General features: G+C 43.5%; 1 protein-coding gene across 1 annotated transcript in view; it reads right to left on the bottom strand.

Annotated features, from left to right (window-relative positions):
- The window catches only part of LOC130489032 (potassium voltage-gated channel subfamily KQT member 1-like), a 319,184-nt gene that overhangs the window by 131,426 nt on the left and 172,213 nt on the right, over positions 1–15,545 (bottom strand). The window contains exons 13-16 of the mRNA XM_056862736.1: positions 15,101–15,176; positions 10,440–10,534; positions 7,855–7,895; positions 2,548–2,609 (exon numbers count right to left, since the gene is read on the bottom strand). Coding sequence (XP_056718714.1) covers positions 2,548–2,609; positions 7,855–7,895; positions 10,440–10,534; positions 15,101–15,176 — 274 coding nt within the window. The remainder of the gene's footprint in view (positions 1–2,547; positions 2,610–7,854; positions 7,896–10,439; positions 10,535–15,100; positions 15,177–15,545) is intronic.

Below are 15,545 nucleotides of genomic sequence, written 5' to 3'. Positions count from 1 at the left end.
AAGCAGCATCTTGGTATAACTTCCTAGTAGGTCAGTGGAACCAACTGAGGAGAACCAGCTCAGTTACAAATAGTCAGGCCAAAGGATTTTTGATAGTAGTGAAAGCAGGTTGTAGGCTACAGAGGGGGCAAAGATGGGAAGTATTAAAAGGCCCATTGCCCCTCCAGCACTGTACAGGTTGAGTATCCCTTACCTGAAAATCCGATATCTGAAATGCTCCAAAATTCCAAAACTTTTTGAGCCAGCAGTTTCTCCCATGCAAGCATGCCCACAAAGGGTAATAAAATGGTACATGCGCAGGCCAGTCGCACCAGCAGCAGGTTCTCCATGATGCCAAGACCTATGTGCACTACTCACTGTGGGTTTTTTTGCCCCTGGCCCTCAACATAAATGAATTTCATGTTTAGACTTGGGTCCCATCTCCAAGACATCTCATTACATATATGCAAATATTCCCAAGTCTGAAAAAAAAATTCAAAATCTGAAACACTTCTGGTCCCAAGCATTTTGGATAAGGGATGCACAACCTGTACAAGCTCAGGGACGGAGGGGGAGAATCTTTGCCCTCCCCCCTTCCTGGATGAAGTGTACAACTTGATGTGCTTCCCCCAAGATCCCCTTATCATGAAGTGCTGGGGAAAGGTGAAACTGCTGATGTTAGGAGCTCTTTGTTACGAACAAAAACATGTTGACTAAGGATGATGGACACAGAGGATGTCAAGGGAGCTCAGCAGAGATAACATTACCGGCTCACAACTGTGGATCGCAAGAGAGACTCTCAGTGCTGACACAAGCAGAAGTCCTTGTCAACTACTGGAGACTACATGTGAAATAAACTCATAGGAACCTTACTGGTACAGTATAAGGGTCTGTGAGCTGTTGGAAGCACATTGCACCTTGTTGTGAAGGCAAAACGTACACTGGAGGAGGGGATTGTGGTCCAGCATCACAATTCATTCCTTTTGGGCTCACCTGAAGGGGACAATCTGTTTTTTTTTTTTAATCCGTTCATAATGCATTGGGGCCTGGAGACTGCTTCCTGGGACAAGTTTAAAAAATCTGCTACTATAATGTTTTCACTGTTCCCATTCATTTCAGGGAGGCCTGCAAGAAGGCCTGATCATCTTAATGAGGGTGCATGGGTACGTAGGGGGGTTATCTTCTGGATTTTCCACATCAGGCATCAATGTTGTTTTTGCGACAGGACTACAAACTGCATTTCTACATCACAACAGGGAAGGGGAAAAAAATCTTTCCAACCAGAGGAAGATCACAACAAAAGCTCCAAGGTCTGAATGCAAACGGCTGGAGACAGTGCAGTCTGGACTTGTTTCTTACGTCTCCCAAAAAAGGACAATAAACACTTCTAACCCCTGAGCAGGGTAGGCAACGTGACAGAACAGCAGAAGGCTTGCAGGTGACTGCGAGGAGGGGCATGTTAATCTGCTGCAGGCAAAACAAGAGAGTCTTGTGGCTCTTGACAGACTTCCACATCTATGGTGGCTGAAGTAGAAGCAGAAGAAGAAGAGTTGGTTTTTATATGCAGACTTTCTCTACCACTTAAGGAAGAATCAAACTGGCTTACAGTCAACTTCCCTTCCCCTCCCCACAACAGACACCTTGTGAGGCAGGTGGGGCTGAGAGAGCTCTAAGAGAACTGTGACTAGCCCAAGGTCACCCAGCTGGCTTCATGTGGAGGAGTGGGGAAACCAACCCGGTTCACCAGATTAGCCTCCGCCGCTCATGTGGAGGAGTGGGGAATCAAACCCGGTTCTCCAGATCAGACTCCACCGCTCCAAACCACCGCTCTTAACCGCTACACCATGCTGGCTCTCACCAAGCTTTCATGCATCTGATGAAGTGAACTCTGGCTTATGAAATCTGGTGCCCTTATCAATTCCTCAGCTTTTCAGGTGCCACAAGACTCTTTTGCCGCTGCTGGCTCTTACAAAGATTCACCGCGGTTTTCCTCCAGCCCCAGTTATGCTAGTGTCCCCTCTGTATTCTACTATTATTCTCATTGTTACTACTGGTGTGTTTATTAGCCTACTCTGCTGTTTGTTTGCCATACTTCCTATTACAGGAGGCTAATCTTTATCTTTAGTGTCCCCTCTGTGACAGTTCATCACTCTACTGGTTTTTTCCTCATCAGTTTAGCACAGTGGGTTCTCACAACAACATCCCCAAAGACATTTCACAACTCACTCCCAACACAACCACAGAAGCAAAATACATTTAGGGCTCCTTCATTGCTTGAGGTGGTAGACAAAATCTTTCGCTACGCAACCCCCTTTCTCAGGTTCAGTCTATACATTTTCCTGCTTCCATCAGAGGTTCCAAGAATCCATAACACAATTTGCAATTAAATGGTTGTCATAATTCATACAAACTTTTGTTAAGCCATTCAAAACACACTGGGATATTTCTTCCTTATTTTGGTGTGCCAGACTTGCAAAGGAAAAGATGCCAAGATCATTTAATGTCTCAGAGATCAGATATTATTACTGGTGGGGGGGGGGAGGAAGGGAGAGTTTAATATAAACTTACCTTATCCTCCAACCGGATTAATCTGGCTCCTACAGTATAGTATCCTTTGTCTACCCCCTTTTCTAAATGAAAGAAAAATGGGGTGCTCATTATAAGACTGACAAAAATGGAAGGCAATATTTATTTAACCGGGTTTCTGTTCCCATTAGAAGCTGATAGATAGTTAACTAGCCACATCACCACAAGTCAAAATATCTTTTGACAGCACCTGTTATTTGAGACAAAGATTAGTACAAAAATACCCGCATGGGGATGCTATCAATTTTTTCATCCCCACTCATTTGACTTCAAAAACCCTATTTCAGTTTCATGTCTGCGTTGTGAGAATCAGACTCATGAATCTTTGTGTGGCATTTATTGTATTTTAGACATTTATACCCTACTATTCTCCCCAAAGAGGACCCAAAGTAGGTTATAACACTGTTCTTTCCTCCTCTACTTTATCCTCAGAACAAGCACCCTGTGAAGGAAGTTAGGCTGAGAGATGGTAACTGGCCCAAAGCTGCCAGTTTTCCATGGCAGTTTTCCATGGCAGTTTTCCAAAGCTGCCAATTTTCCGTGGCAGAGTTTGGATTCAGCTTTGCCATTGGTCAAAACTGAATCTTGCACAAAAGATCCAGGAAGTTATCAAAATATTCTGCCAAGGATGTAATTTTTTTAAAATTGAATTATTATCCAGCTGCCTGTCAAAATAGATTCTGAAGCATTACCTTAGTTTCAATTTTTTTTAAAAATTTGGGATGCAGCTTTAGCTTTACTCTAGAAATATAGTCCAGTGACCAAAAATCTCATATTTAATGACACAAGCCAAGGATCAATAGGATGGATTTATCAGTTTTAACTAGTTCAGGATACATCAGCTATGTCTTTCCGTAAGAACTGGGGGAAAGATTTAGGAAGCATAATTTCCTCACATGCTTGAAGAACTCTCCAATGTTTAACTGCCACCAATCTAATGGAAAATACCTATAAGGGAGAGCTGATATATAAAACCACAAATGGCACTTGTTGGCTTTGAGAAAGATCTTGGGTGGATTTTATGCTTATTTCTTGGACCAGTATTAAAAGTCAAGGGTTCTGGAGAGTGGCCTTATTGTATGTATTGAAAATGACAGGTTATAAAATTCCAACAGAGCCACAGTATGTGTTGCATTTCCTGGGAGGGTTGGTGGAAGACTGATTTGGAACAGTATTGAATTCATTGATCACAGCTAAAATGATGATGGCTCATTAATGGGGGGGAAACACTTCCCCCGTTGATTAAGGCATGGTTTATAGAGTGTGGGATACAGTTATGTTGTCATAATTGACTTATTCTTATATTATTATAGTGATTTCCAGGCTGTGTTTGACAAGATATCACGTGGAAAACTGTAGTCTATAATCCAGAGGTATAATATAGAAGTCTGACTTTTATTTTTACTCAAGTCACTTCATCATAACACAACAATGCAAGTACGTTATAATTAGTTTGGTTGTCTTACTTCAGATATACCGGTGTGTAAAGGAGTTTGCCCAGGTTGTATCTCGGCTCCCTTGTTATTTATCTTGAATTTAAGTGACATAACTAATATCTTTCAGGCAGAGAATGTACATGCTCCTAAACTGGGCAATGAAAGAATTCCTACATTATTATAAGCAGATGGTATGATAATTATTTCATTAACAAAGATGGGACTAAAGAGAGCCTTGCAGGCATTATTTAGATATTGTTCTGAAAATGAAATGTCTATAAATATTGATAAGACCAAAATAATTTCCTTTGGAACCATCTCTCACCCACTAAAAAGTTGGGTGGTAGGAGAACATGAACAAGTTCGGTCATATAAATATCTAGGGGTTATTTTTGATGACAAATTATGTTGGAAATTGTTTACTGAATCTATACTAGTTAAGGTCAAAAGGGAGACTGGAACAATTACAAAACTCTTTTTTATGATGGGAGAACAATATATTCCAGCGACGCTCCAATTGTTTACCAGCAGGATTGCTAATCAGCTTCTATACGCAGCACAAGTTTGGGTTCAAGCAACTACTACTTCTATCAAATTAATTCAATTCAAATTCTTGAGAACAATTTTTAAGGTGCCTAGGTGCACACCCTCTGTGGCTCTTAGATTAGAAACTGGTCTCTTTCTTTTTTGGCATCAAGTCTCAGCTGTCTTATGGTGACCCCATAGGGTTTTCAAGGCAAGAGACATTCAGAGGTGGCTTGCCATTGCGTGCCTCCATGTCACGCCCCTGGTATTCCTTGGAGGTCGCCCATCCAAATACTAGCCAGGGCTGACCTTGCTTAGCATCTGAGACTTGGTGAGATCCGGCTAACCTGGGGTTATGCAGGTCAGAGCAGAAACTGGTCTTACATCAATTAAAATTCTGGCCTGGCTAGCAGCCTTTAGATTTAGAATCCAACTTTTGCTCCTCAGTGATCAGAACAATTTTCTTCACAGCCTAGTGACTGATCCTTATACTCCAACTTGGCTTAACCCAATAGATGAGGAAATGACCATTTTTGGTCTCCCCCTTTCCACAATCCATGGATTTAAGTCAAGCTAGTTTAGCAATTAATGATTGGATAAAGGATATTGATTTCCACTGGCTAAAGCCCACGGTGTGTGCTCTCCCCAACCATTTAACTTAGCTCCAATGATCCCACATCAACGTGCATGTTACCTATCTATATTAGTAGTTCCAAGTTATTGCCATGCATTTATGCTGGCTAGATTTAATGTGCTACCATCTGCATTCCTGTCAGGAAGATACAAAAACATTCCTTCTAATTGTAGGTTTTGTCCTTGGTCTATTAACCTGATGGAGACGTTGGTTCACATATTTTGCCACTGTGGAGTCTATGTACAGGCATGCTTGGATTTATTAGAATGTGTGTTGGCTGATAAAACCTGTTCTTGAAGCGTAAGACTCTTAAAATCTTATCAGCAGAGGCTGACCACAGAATTACTGTATCTGTGGCAAAGTTTCCGTATTCTGCAATGAAAATACGCGCTGAGATAACATCCAGTGTATAATTCACTCAGATTCTAATCTTTAAACTGCTGGATATATTAGGACGAATGATGTATGGTAAGATTCTATGTAGATAATTAATTTTATAATAGTGTTTTTACCTGTATCGCTTGCCTCTGAATGGCCTGTGGGCTGTAATAACTGACTTGTATGTGTAAAGTGCCGTCAAGTCGCAGCCGACTTATGGCAACCCCTTTTTGGGGTTTTCATGGCAAGAGACTAACAGAGGTGGTTTGCCAGTGCCTTCCTCCACACAGCAGCCCTGGTATTCCTTGGTGGTCTCCCATCCAAATACTAACCAGGGCTGACCCTGCTTAGCTTCTGAGATCTGATGAGATCAGGCTAGCCTGGGCCATCCAGGTCAGGGCAATAACTGACTTGTGTGTGTGTGTTAAGTGCCGTCAAGTCGCTTCCGACTCATGGTGACCCTATGAATGAAAGTCCTCCTAAATGTCCTGTCTTTGACAGCCTTGCTCAGATCTTGCAATTTGAGGGCTGTGGCTTCCTTTATTGAGTCAATCCATCCATCTCTTGTTGGGTCGTCCTCTTTTCCTGCTGCCCTCAACTTTTCCTAGCATGACTACAGAGTAACAAGAGAGAATAATTTCTTTTTAGTGATAGGTTATGGCTTGGATCCAGAGTCCAGACTAAATTATCCAGTGGTAGAATGGACGTTTCCTCCCCCCACCCCAAAGCAGCCCCTGATCTCCACAAAATGCTTCTCTTGGAGATATATGGGACCCTGAAGAATACATGAAGGGGCTGTGTAAAAAGGGTTGGGAATTGGTGCAAATGGCCAGTTTATTTGGATCCATCCCTGTGTTTATACTAACATGTTTCTGGACAACATTAGAACATGGAAGCGTGCTGGGTGACCTGGGGCCACCTGCACCTAACCTATCTCACAGGGTTGCTGTGAGGATAAGATGGAGGAGAGGAGGACAGTGTTTGGATTTCCATTGGGGAGAAAGACAGTGTACAAATGAAGCAAACCATAATACAATAATGACTTTGTAATGTGCTGATTTAAATGGAACCAATGTGTGGCGGTCACCAAGTTGTGCCATCAGATTGGTAAAAGCCCTGCCCACAGTTCAGACGCCTAGGTATAAAATACATGCGTAGTGCTTCAAATGTGAAGGATGAACACTTGATTTTAAAAGCAAACCTACGCATCTTCATATCTAATTGCTGCATTTTCTTTTCAGATAACAAAGCACATCATGTACAAAGCCCTGCTGAGTCCTAGATTATTCTGACCCTGTAATCGTCTTCTCCATTCCCACTACCACAGCTACCTTAGCAATGAATAAGGCGACCATATCAGAACAGAAGAGAATCTGCCGTCTTCCTCCTATGTGGACTACGAGCAGCACGTGCTTCTTTAAAACAATAGCCAGAAGTGCACATGAAGAAACCTTTTACTGAGTCCATCTAGTCCAGAACTGGCAACTTTCACTGGCGTTGGCTTTCCAAGACCTCAGGAAGAGACTTTTCCAGCTCTGCACCCTGAGATCTTACAGTTTCCAAGGAATGAAGTCTGTGCATTCAAAGCTCTACTCTAGAACGAAAGACCCTCCCAAGCCTGCTCCCCCACTACGGAGAGCAACACTCTCACCGCAAAAAGCCGAAAGAGCAGATGTAACAGGATACATGGAAAAGCTCTGCTGGAAGGACTCCAAGGACTCCATACAGATGCGAGTCGTCAAAATGCACCAGTGAGCAAAAAAAAAGCACCAGTGAACTTTTCACACTCTGTGTTAAGAGTGCAGGTGCTGCTTCGACAATCTAAAAAAAAATTTTTTTTACTGCCATTGCAAAACAAAAAAGATGCCTAAAGACACCAGAGGCAAAGGATGACAGCTCACTCCGCTGTGGGGAAGAGAGCACTTCATCACGGGCAGCTGACCTCTGCCTTGCTTGACAATCAGCACACACTTCCCCCTCTACATATGAATTAGAAACAAAGGTGCCCCCAACTTTCTCCCTTTTCTGTTTTCAAGATGAAAACAGTTGTGGCAGGGAGCGGAACTGTATCCTGAGAAACACGTCCACTGTGAGCCCTCCCTGCCTCTTCTCAATCTTGGTCGGTGCCGTTGCTGCTACGTGCCTCCTAAAAGATACCTGTCCAGAAGAATCTGTTACAAAGGTTTAAAAACTTTACAAGTTATTTTAGGCTTATCAACTGCATCCAGCCTAATTAGTAGGCTAAAATTTCAGGGGCTTCCCTTCCCCCCTTGGCTGATACGGCTGGTACATCTACTATATAAAAGCTTACTATACCTGGAAGAAAGAGGCCGGGCTTTCCCAAGGAATGATCCAGCCTAAAAGAGAGAAATGGCTCAATTTAAAAAGTAAATTCAATAGATGTCCTCTGTGTTTCCCACTGCAGTAACAATGCCAGTTATGTTTGTCAGATTTTTGTTCTCAGTGCTAAGTTATGTACAGGCATACCTCAGAGATATTGCGGTTTTGGTTCCAGACCACCGCAATAAAGCAAATATCATAATAAAGCGAGTAACACGAATTTTTTGGTTTCCAAGTGCATATAAAAGTTATGTTTACACTACACTGTAGTCCATTAAGTGTGCAATAGCATTATGCCTAAAAATGTACTGTAATAATAATGAAAAAGTTTGACATATTGCTAGTTACCAAAATATGACACAGAGACACCAAGTGAGCACATGCTGTTGGAAAAATGGCACCAATAGACTTGCTCAAAAACACAATATCTGTGAAACGCAATAAAGTGAAGCACAATAAAATGAGGTATGTCTGTATGTACTCATATATAGTCAAGCTGCGAATAACTTACGGTGACTTATGGCAGGACAGTCCAACAGGTAGCATTTTTGTGAATGCTATTTTGGAGGTCTTGGACTATAGCCTCTTATCTAGCAAGCTAAATTTATTTTCCAAGATTACATGACTATGTTTTCCAGTATTATTGGTGCCAATCTACGTCACAACTTCTTGATTCCTCCCCTGCACTACTTACCAGCTTATCTGGGCAGTACATGAGGCTCGCCACCTTTGTACCAGGCAGGGAAATCACCAATCACCATTACAAATCCACCTCCCTCCATTCCAATTATAAAATAATCGAGAGCCCTCGTCTCCCCATTTCCAGAGGGGCATCTTTGATGTGATGTTGGTTCATCATCTTAAGAATGGGGTCCTTCTAAGAGGTTGCTCTCTTCGCCTCACTCTGATGGCCTCTTACCACAAGACCTTCATTCTCCCTGACAGCTGAGGAACAGTCAGGATGGGAGTAGGATGACTCTGGTAGGTCTCCCAAAGTGTGATCTATATACCTCCCTTAGCTTCCCCAAGTGAGAAGCTTGGACTCAAGGGGATGAACTTGTTCCCTGAGACCAAGGAGCTTATCACACCTTAACATGAGGATTAATTTTCTGCTAGTGTGTAAGACTTGAAATTTAGCTGTTTAATGGGATAAGTTCATGAAGTCCATTAAAAAGAAGAAAACCATGTAGGACACATTTTCCTCCTCAGCTTCCCTTCCAAAAGCAGTTGAGAGGCCCAGAAGGGGTTTGTGGTCCATTCTAGTTGACTGTACCAATCTACTGCTTTGAGACCAGGATCTGACTTCTGGAAATTAGGCAAAATCTTTTCTGTCTGCAGCAAGGATGCCCCTTCAACCTATATCATGTTCAGACAACCAAGCTGCCAAGGTTAAATCAGCACCAAGGAAGCACTAAAAATGAACTAACCAAGGTCGGTTATGCATGGGTACTTTCACTTATGTTTGCCCCCGGACTGTCTCGGTAGTTCCTTGGAGCTATGCATGAGTTTCCACCCATGAGAGATGACCTTGCTGCCAGCCCTCACAAACCAGGGACTTCCCATCCCTCTATTAACCCGATTCTTCCATCTCCCCTGAGCTCAGCCTTGGTGAAATCCCCATGCATAAGGCAAAGTGTAGCACAAGGAAGCTTGGGGGAGGGGGATGTTTCTCTCACAAAAAGAACTACAGCCAATTACAAAGCATGTCAACAGGCGGGGATTCAAATGCTTCCTGCTTCCTCTGAGTTCTTTCTGAGCAGAAGAAAGGATTTTAGAAATGAGGGTTGGGTTTCTCCCCACCCCACCCCCATTCCTTTTAGGGAGCTCTATTTTGTTTTTGTAAATGCTTTTTGACCCGGCACTTGGGTTTCTGGGGGGGACGGACTTCTAAGCACTACAGCCAATTACAAAGCAGCATTTCAAGGGGTGGGGACTCACAAGCTTCTTATTTTGAGCTTGGAGACTGCTGGTGCATTGCTTCATGAGAAGAAAGTGTGGGTCCAGCGAGAAACAAACCTCAGGTAAAACTCCCATGCATAAGCGACCCAAGTGTGTTCTGCACCAAAGCTTGTGCCACAATAAATGTGCTAGTCTTTACCATGTTTTTACTACAAGGGAAGAGACTTCTGTTACATTCAGTTGTAAGATACTGTGCCATAGTGGTTAAGAGAATGGTCTATGCACAAGGACCTAACCAGTTTGAATCTTAACTCCCCCCCCCCACACACACACACACCATGACAAGAACATTGATCTACCCAGCAGGGTTGTTGTAAGATTTATAAAGAAAAAACATTGTGAAATGCTTTGAATACATGACAGCATTAAAAAATGATAACTATTAAGCATTATGCCATCATCTACTGAAACAACCACTATTGCAGAGCCCAGTATTGTATTCTAGAGAGACACTTACATAAATTATGACCTTGTGTGTTATTGATTCTGTGTGCTACTTTTTCAAAGATGGTTCTTCCTAAAACATACATCCCATGCTCCTAGCCCACGCGCTCTCCGAGCAGCAGCAGAACCGCCTAAATGAGCTTATAGGTGATGTGTACCTTCTTTGGAGTTCTTTTATCCGAACCATCATGTTGAGGTGCCCCTGAGAGTACTGTTCAATTACATCGCGGACATCATAGGGCTTCCGAGCTTGCTGTGAAAAGGAAACACAAACAAATGTGGAATAGATGAAACATTCCTTGTTTCGCCTCACTCATTGCTGAGAACTTCACAACAATGGTGTCCAACGTTCAAACTTATCAAAATGCCCATTTCTCCCCACCCAAGTTGAAACTGTCTTTTGATCGCCTTGAAGACTTGCTTGCAAGCAGAAATGCAAGCAGTTTTGCATCTGTGCGGGGAAGCATTCAGCACAGCAGTCAAATAACAGCTAATCATGCATGCTTGACTTCTATGCCAGAGGAGTCATTATAGGGTGTCTCTTTTAAAAGCTCCTGTTTTACCTATGTGCTGCTTTTGTGTCTGGGTAGTGGGCAGCACTCCTCTCTGTTCTTCCCTTTGCTTTTCATGGCCAGAACCTTTCCTTCCCTTCCCTTCCCTTCCCGTGTTCTGTTTATATGTACCCCAAAGCTGCACATCAGTATGGCTAAGAAAGCCTCTGCCAATTTCATCCTCTACGAACGTGAACGTGCTGCGTTTATTACAGAGCAATCCTATGTATGTTTACCATTTCATTCATTGGGGCCTACCTAGGGTTGCAAACCTCCAGGTACTAGCTGGAGATCTCCTGCTATTACAACTGATCTCCAGCCAATAGAGATCGGTTCATCTGCAGAAAATGGCCGCTTTGGCAATTAGACTCTATGGCATGGAAGTCCCTCCTCTCCTAAACCCCGCCCTCCTCAGGCTCTGCCCCAAAAATCTCTCGGCGGGGGCAAAGAGGGACCTGGCAACCCTATACAGCTGGGATGTGAGTCTAACTGTCCTTAAGTAGAGAAGAGTGAATTCAGACTCCCAACTGCAATAGCATGTAAATGTAAATGAACGTGTGAATGTCTGCTTAGAGACCGAAAATGGCACATGCAGAAATTCTCTCAGACTGGGATGCCAGTTTGCAGGCAAAAATGTACTTCTCGGTACACGTTTCTACAATGAAATTTAAATCCTTTTTGACGGATGAGTCCACTCCAGAATTAAGCAAGTCTCGCAGTGGCGAATGAAGGGCAGAGTGGAGGCCCCAGACCAGACCAGCCCCTCACTGAACTGCAAGTCTGCCTACTTGAGAGCTGACATACAAACCAGACAGCTCAAAAACAGGAGGTTGCATTTGCCGTCACGCAGCTGTGCGATGCCAAAAATCCAGGGACCGTCTGAGGCTGGCTGGGGCTGAGCACTCAAAAAAAAAAAAAAGAAAGAAAGAAAGAAAGAAAGAGGAAATCTGGAGAGTTCACAGTGGCAAGGCTATTCTTAATGAATATACATTTTAAAAGCGAGGTGTGTGTCGACAATGCTCATGCCAGCCGTTGCTGTTTTGGGATCTAAATAAGTTCACTGGGGAATAGGTGTGTGTGTGTGTGTGAGAGAGAGAGAGAGAGAGAGAGAGAGAAGGGTCTCCCTTTTGGCTGTGGCTCAAAGGAGGGAGAAGGTGCCCGGCTGAATCTGGAAACAGAAAAATCGCTGACAACGGCTCATTGGTCTTGCTGCCTGCTTCCCCTCTCGGCCACAGCTCGGCCATTAGCATGCAGCAAACACCTCCCGTGGGCGATGGAGTCGTGCTTGGACAGCAGCCCTGGGAGCCTAGAAATTGCAGATAAAAGCCGAGGGAGGAAAGACCCGTTTGGCAAAAACAAAACTGCAGAAACTAGAAAGCCACCCAGACAAAAAAACAACAACACAAAACTATTCTGGTCCATCTCCAGCTGTCTGGGCCTACCTGGATGCGGGCTCTGGGGGACAGACATGCACTGTTTTCTTGACACATGCATCTGTGCGCTCACAGGGCAGGGGCAGAGTGTTATACATTCCAGTTTTAAAGGCTTCGAGTTTATTTGCGGGGACAGTGATGGGAGGGTTGTCTCCCAGCTTCGTTGCTTTCAGACACTGACACATCACTATTTCTGGCGAGAGAAAAGCAGGGCCATTGTCTCTCTGGCAGGGCGACCGTGCCAGGGCCACTCTTTGGATTGACTGGCAGGGGTGCTTTGACAGTACTTTGGCTAAACCCAACCGTCCCCCAAAGCCAATTAGGAGAAGGGAAGGGGCCTTTCTGTACTGAATCACAATGGCTCAGAGCCTAGATGGACTATAAAAGTTTGGGAAGCAGGGAGAAGAGAAGACGCTGGCTACCAAATGTATAATTAATTCTCTTCATGTTCCAATAAGGTTTATTTTTTCCCAAACCTTCCTTTGTTCATGTAGAGTCAACAGTGCTAAAAAGTTATGTTGCTAAGTAATATATAAAAAAACACAACTTGACCGAGCCCATCCAAACACTTAGAATGACAGGGCGGGGGGGAAATGCATGCATCTAGCCAGAGTGGTGTACTGGTTAAGAACAGCAGACTTTAATCCGAAGAACCGGGTTCGATTTCCCCCTCTTCCACATGAAGCCTGCTAAGTCACCGTGGGCCAGTCACAGTTCTCAGAACTCTCTCAGCCCACGTGGAGGCAGGCAATGGCAAACCACCCTGCAGCTTTCAATTGGTATCCTTAATTCCCATGGGTGAGGTTATGATGTGTTTTGTATGCCTGTAATTTGATTAATTGTTCTTGCTAGAATAGTATGGTATTTTGGTTAATAAACTGGTCTGATTAGTAAATCTAACCAGTTGTACACAAGGTTATCTTGACCTCATTAGAGTCTTGTAAAGCCCCTTTGGTACTGTGACCCTCTGGTATATTGAATTAAATTACTGAAGCTGTGGTTTTTCACTGGCCGCCTGGCCCAGTAATGTATTTGTTTTTTATCCAACTGGGATGACTTTCGCAGAGGTTGAATCTCTAGACCTCAGTGAATATCATAGCCAAATTTCAGAGAGATGGCAGAAATGGTCCCAGTTTTATATGCAATTAAAGATAAAACACATACCAGCAATAAAATATGTTTTGATGGTTAATTACTTTCTACATTTTGTTTCACAACAGCAATCAAGAAATGGGATTCTCTTTCTCCCTCTCATTTCCTCTGACCAGATATATCAAAAGAAAATGTCGGTTTTACTTTGATGATTGGCTGCTTCCTGTTTACTTTGATGGCTGATTGAATACTTCCTGTTTACTTAACTGAATGAATGCAAAAATCCCCTTAAGGGTACAAATGCCTCCACACATTTAATAATAATTAGATAACTAGCTTTCTTACATACTACAGTGTCCAATTTGCTTTCAAACGTCTCAAGACTATTTTAGCTTCCAACACTTGGACCTTTTCTCCAGTCTGTCTGAAATTTATCAGGAATTATTCCGTTGGGAAACTCTGAGAATTTCATCCAAAGTGGATGAGAGTTATAGCTGGAATGTTTCCCACTCAAATCAATAGCAGTGAGAATGAATAGGATTAATGTATTCATTTTGATTCCAATGTGTTTTCATTTTGAAACAAATGAAAACAAACATGTTTCTTTTTTAGTTTGTTTTCATTCATTCCGAAGCGAATTCACTATTAGAGGTTTCTCCCTTTCAAACTGGCATCGCTGTTAACATCGCCATACTCAGATGTCAGAGGCCTTGCTGTACCTTGACAACGGATTGCCCCGAGGCACTTATAACTGGTCTGCCTTTCCAAGCATAAACATGAAGTATCACAGATTCATGGCGGGGATATACTCTGCCTTCCCTGCCCCCACTCCAAGCAGAGCAAACTCTTTTCAAAAACAACTTTTGCACAGTGTGAGCAGAACAGGCATTTCATACTTGTTTAGGCTTCAGGCTTCCTGAGTGGCATTTTCCCTTGTTCTTTTTCTTTTTTTTTCTTTTTTTGCCCCCCAAGCTGGGACAAAAATGCCACATCATTGAAGTTCAACGTGTAGCAAAATTCTTGTTAAAGGTAAAGGTTCCTTGTGCAAGCACCGGGTCATTCCTGACCCATGGGGTGACATCACATCCTGATGTTTACTAGGCAGACTTTGTTTACGGGGTGGTTTGCCAGTGCCTTCCCCAGTCATCTTCCCTTTACCCCCAGCAAGCTGGGTACTCATTTCACCGACCTCGGAAGGATGGAAGGCTGAGTCAACCTGAAACCAACTTCCGTTGGGATCGAACTCAGGTTGTGAGCGGAGCTTGGACTGCAGTGCTGCAGCTTACTGCTCTGTGCCACAGGGCTCTTAAAATTCTTGTTAAACACTGATATACCCTATGGTCAATGTTGCACTTGCAAGGGGAAAAGACTGCGGAGATGCACAGAGCCCAAGCTGTAAGCGTGCATGAACTATCCAGTGACCTGGTTGGCCACTGTGTGAACAGACTGCTGGACTTGGAGGACCTTGGTCTGATCCAGCATGGCCTTTCTTATGTTCTTATGTTATGTTCTTAACATGCAGCTCTCATGGTTCAAAGAAGGTGGCAAGGTGGCAACCGTCACTTACCATTTCTATCACTCACCATTTCTATCACTCACCAGTGACTTTTCTCTTCAACTAAACCTTTTATGCTTTTGGTGATGGCCACTCTCTTCTGGGAGGAGGAGGGAGGCTGCATATTTTACTGTACTCCCCCCCCCCGATGCATCATAATTGGCTCTATTGCTCTGGGTATTAATTACCTGGAATTTCCTCCGGGCTACAAAATACTGCATTCTCCTTATGACTTTGACAGCTGTTCGGTGTGCTTCTGTGAGCCTGCAAAACAAACCAGGTGGACAGACACACAAAAAACATTTTAAATAAAACATGGAACCCCTCGTGTATTTAATACAGGTTTACAGTAGTGAATTGGGCACAGGTTTCCTTTTGGATTTTTGCACTTCGCCGTTTTGTATCACAGATAGTAGCCCTCTGCAGGTGACTGGTCTGCGTGTTCACTCACCACATGGGGAGGCAGAGGGGGCATGAGCATTCTGGCCCCCTCACCTGCCTCCATAAGAACGTGTGGGCATTACGCCAGCTCCCCGTGATCAGCAGCACTGTTTTTGGAATGGTGCTGATCATGTGGAGAGGGTGTATGTGCAAGCACCCCTCCACATGTTTGCCCCATGCAGCCCAATTGGT

Source organism: Euleptes europaea, chromosome 17 (assembly GCF_029931775.1).
Source record: "Euleptes europaea isolate rEulEur1 chromosome 17, rEulEur1.hap1, whole genome shotgun sequence".
Taxonomy (NCBI): Eukaryota; Metazoa; Chordata; class Lepidosauria; order Squamata; family Sphaerodactylidae; genus Euleptes; species Euleptes europaea.
Note: the sequence above shows the minus strand (reverse complement) of the source record. Positions and strands in the feature narration are given on the sequence as shown.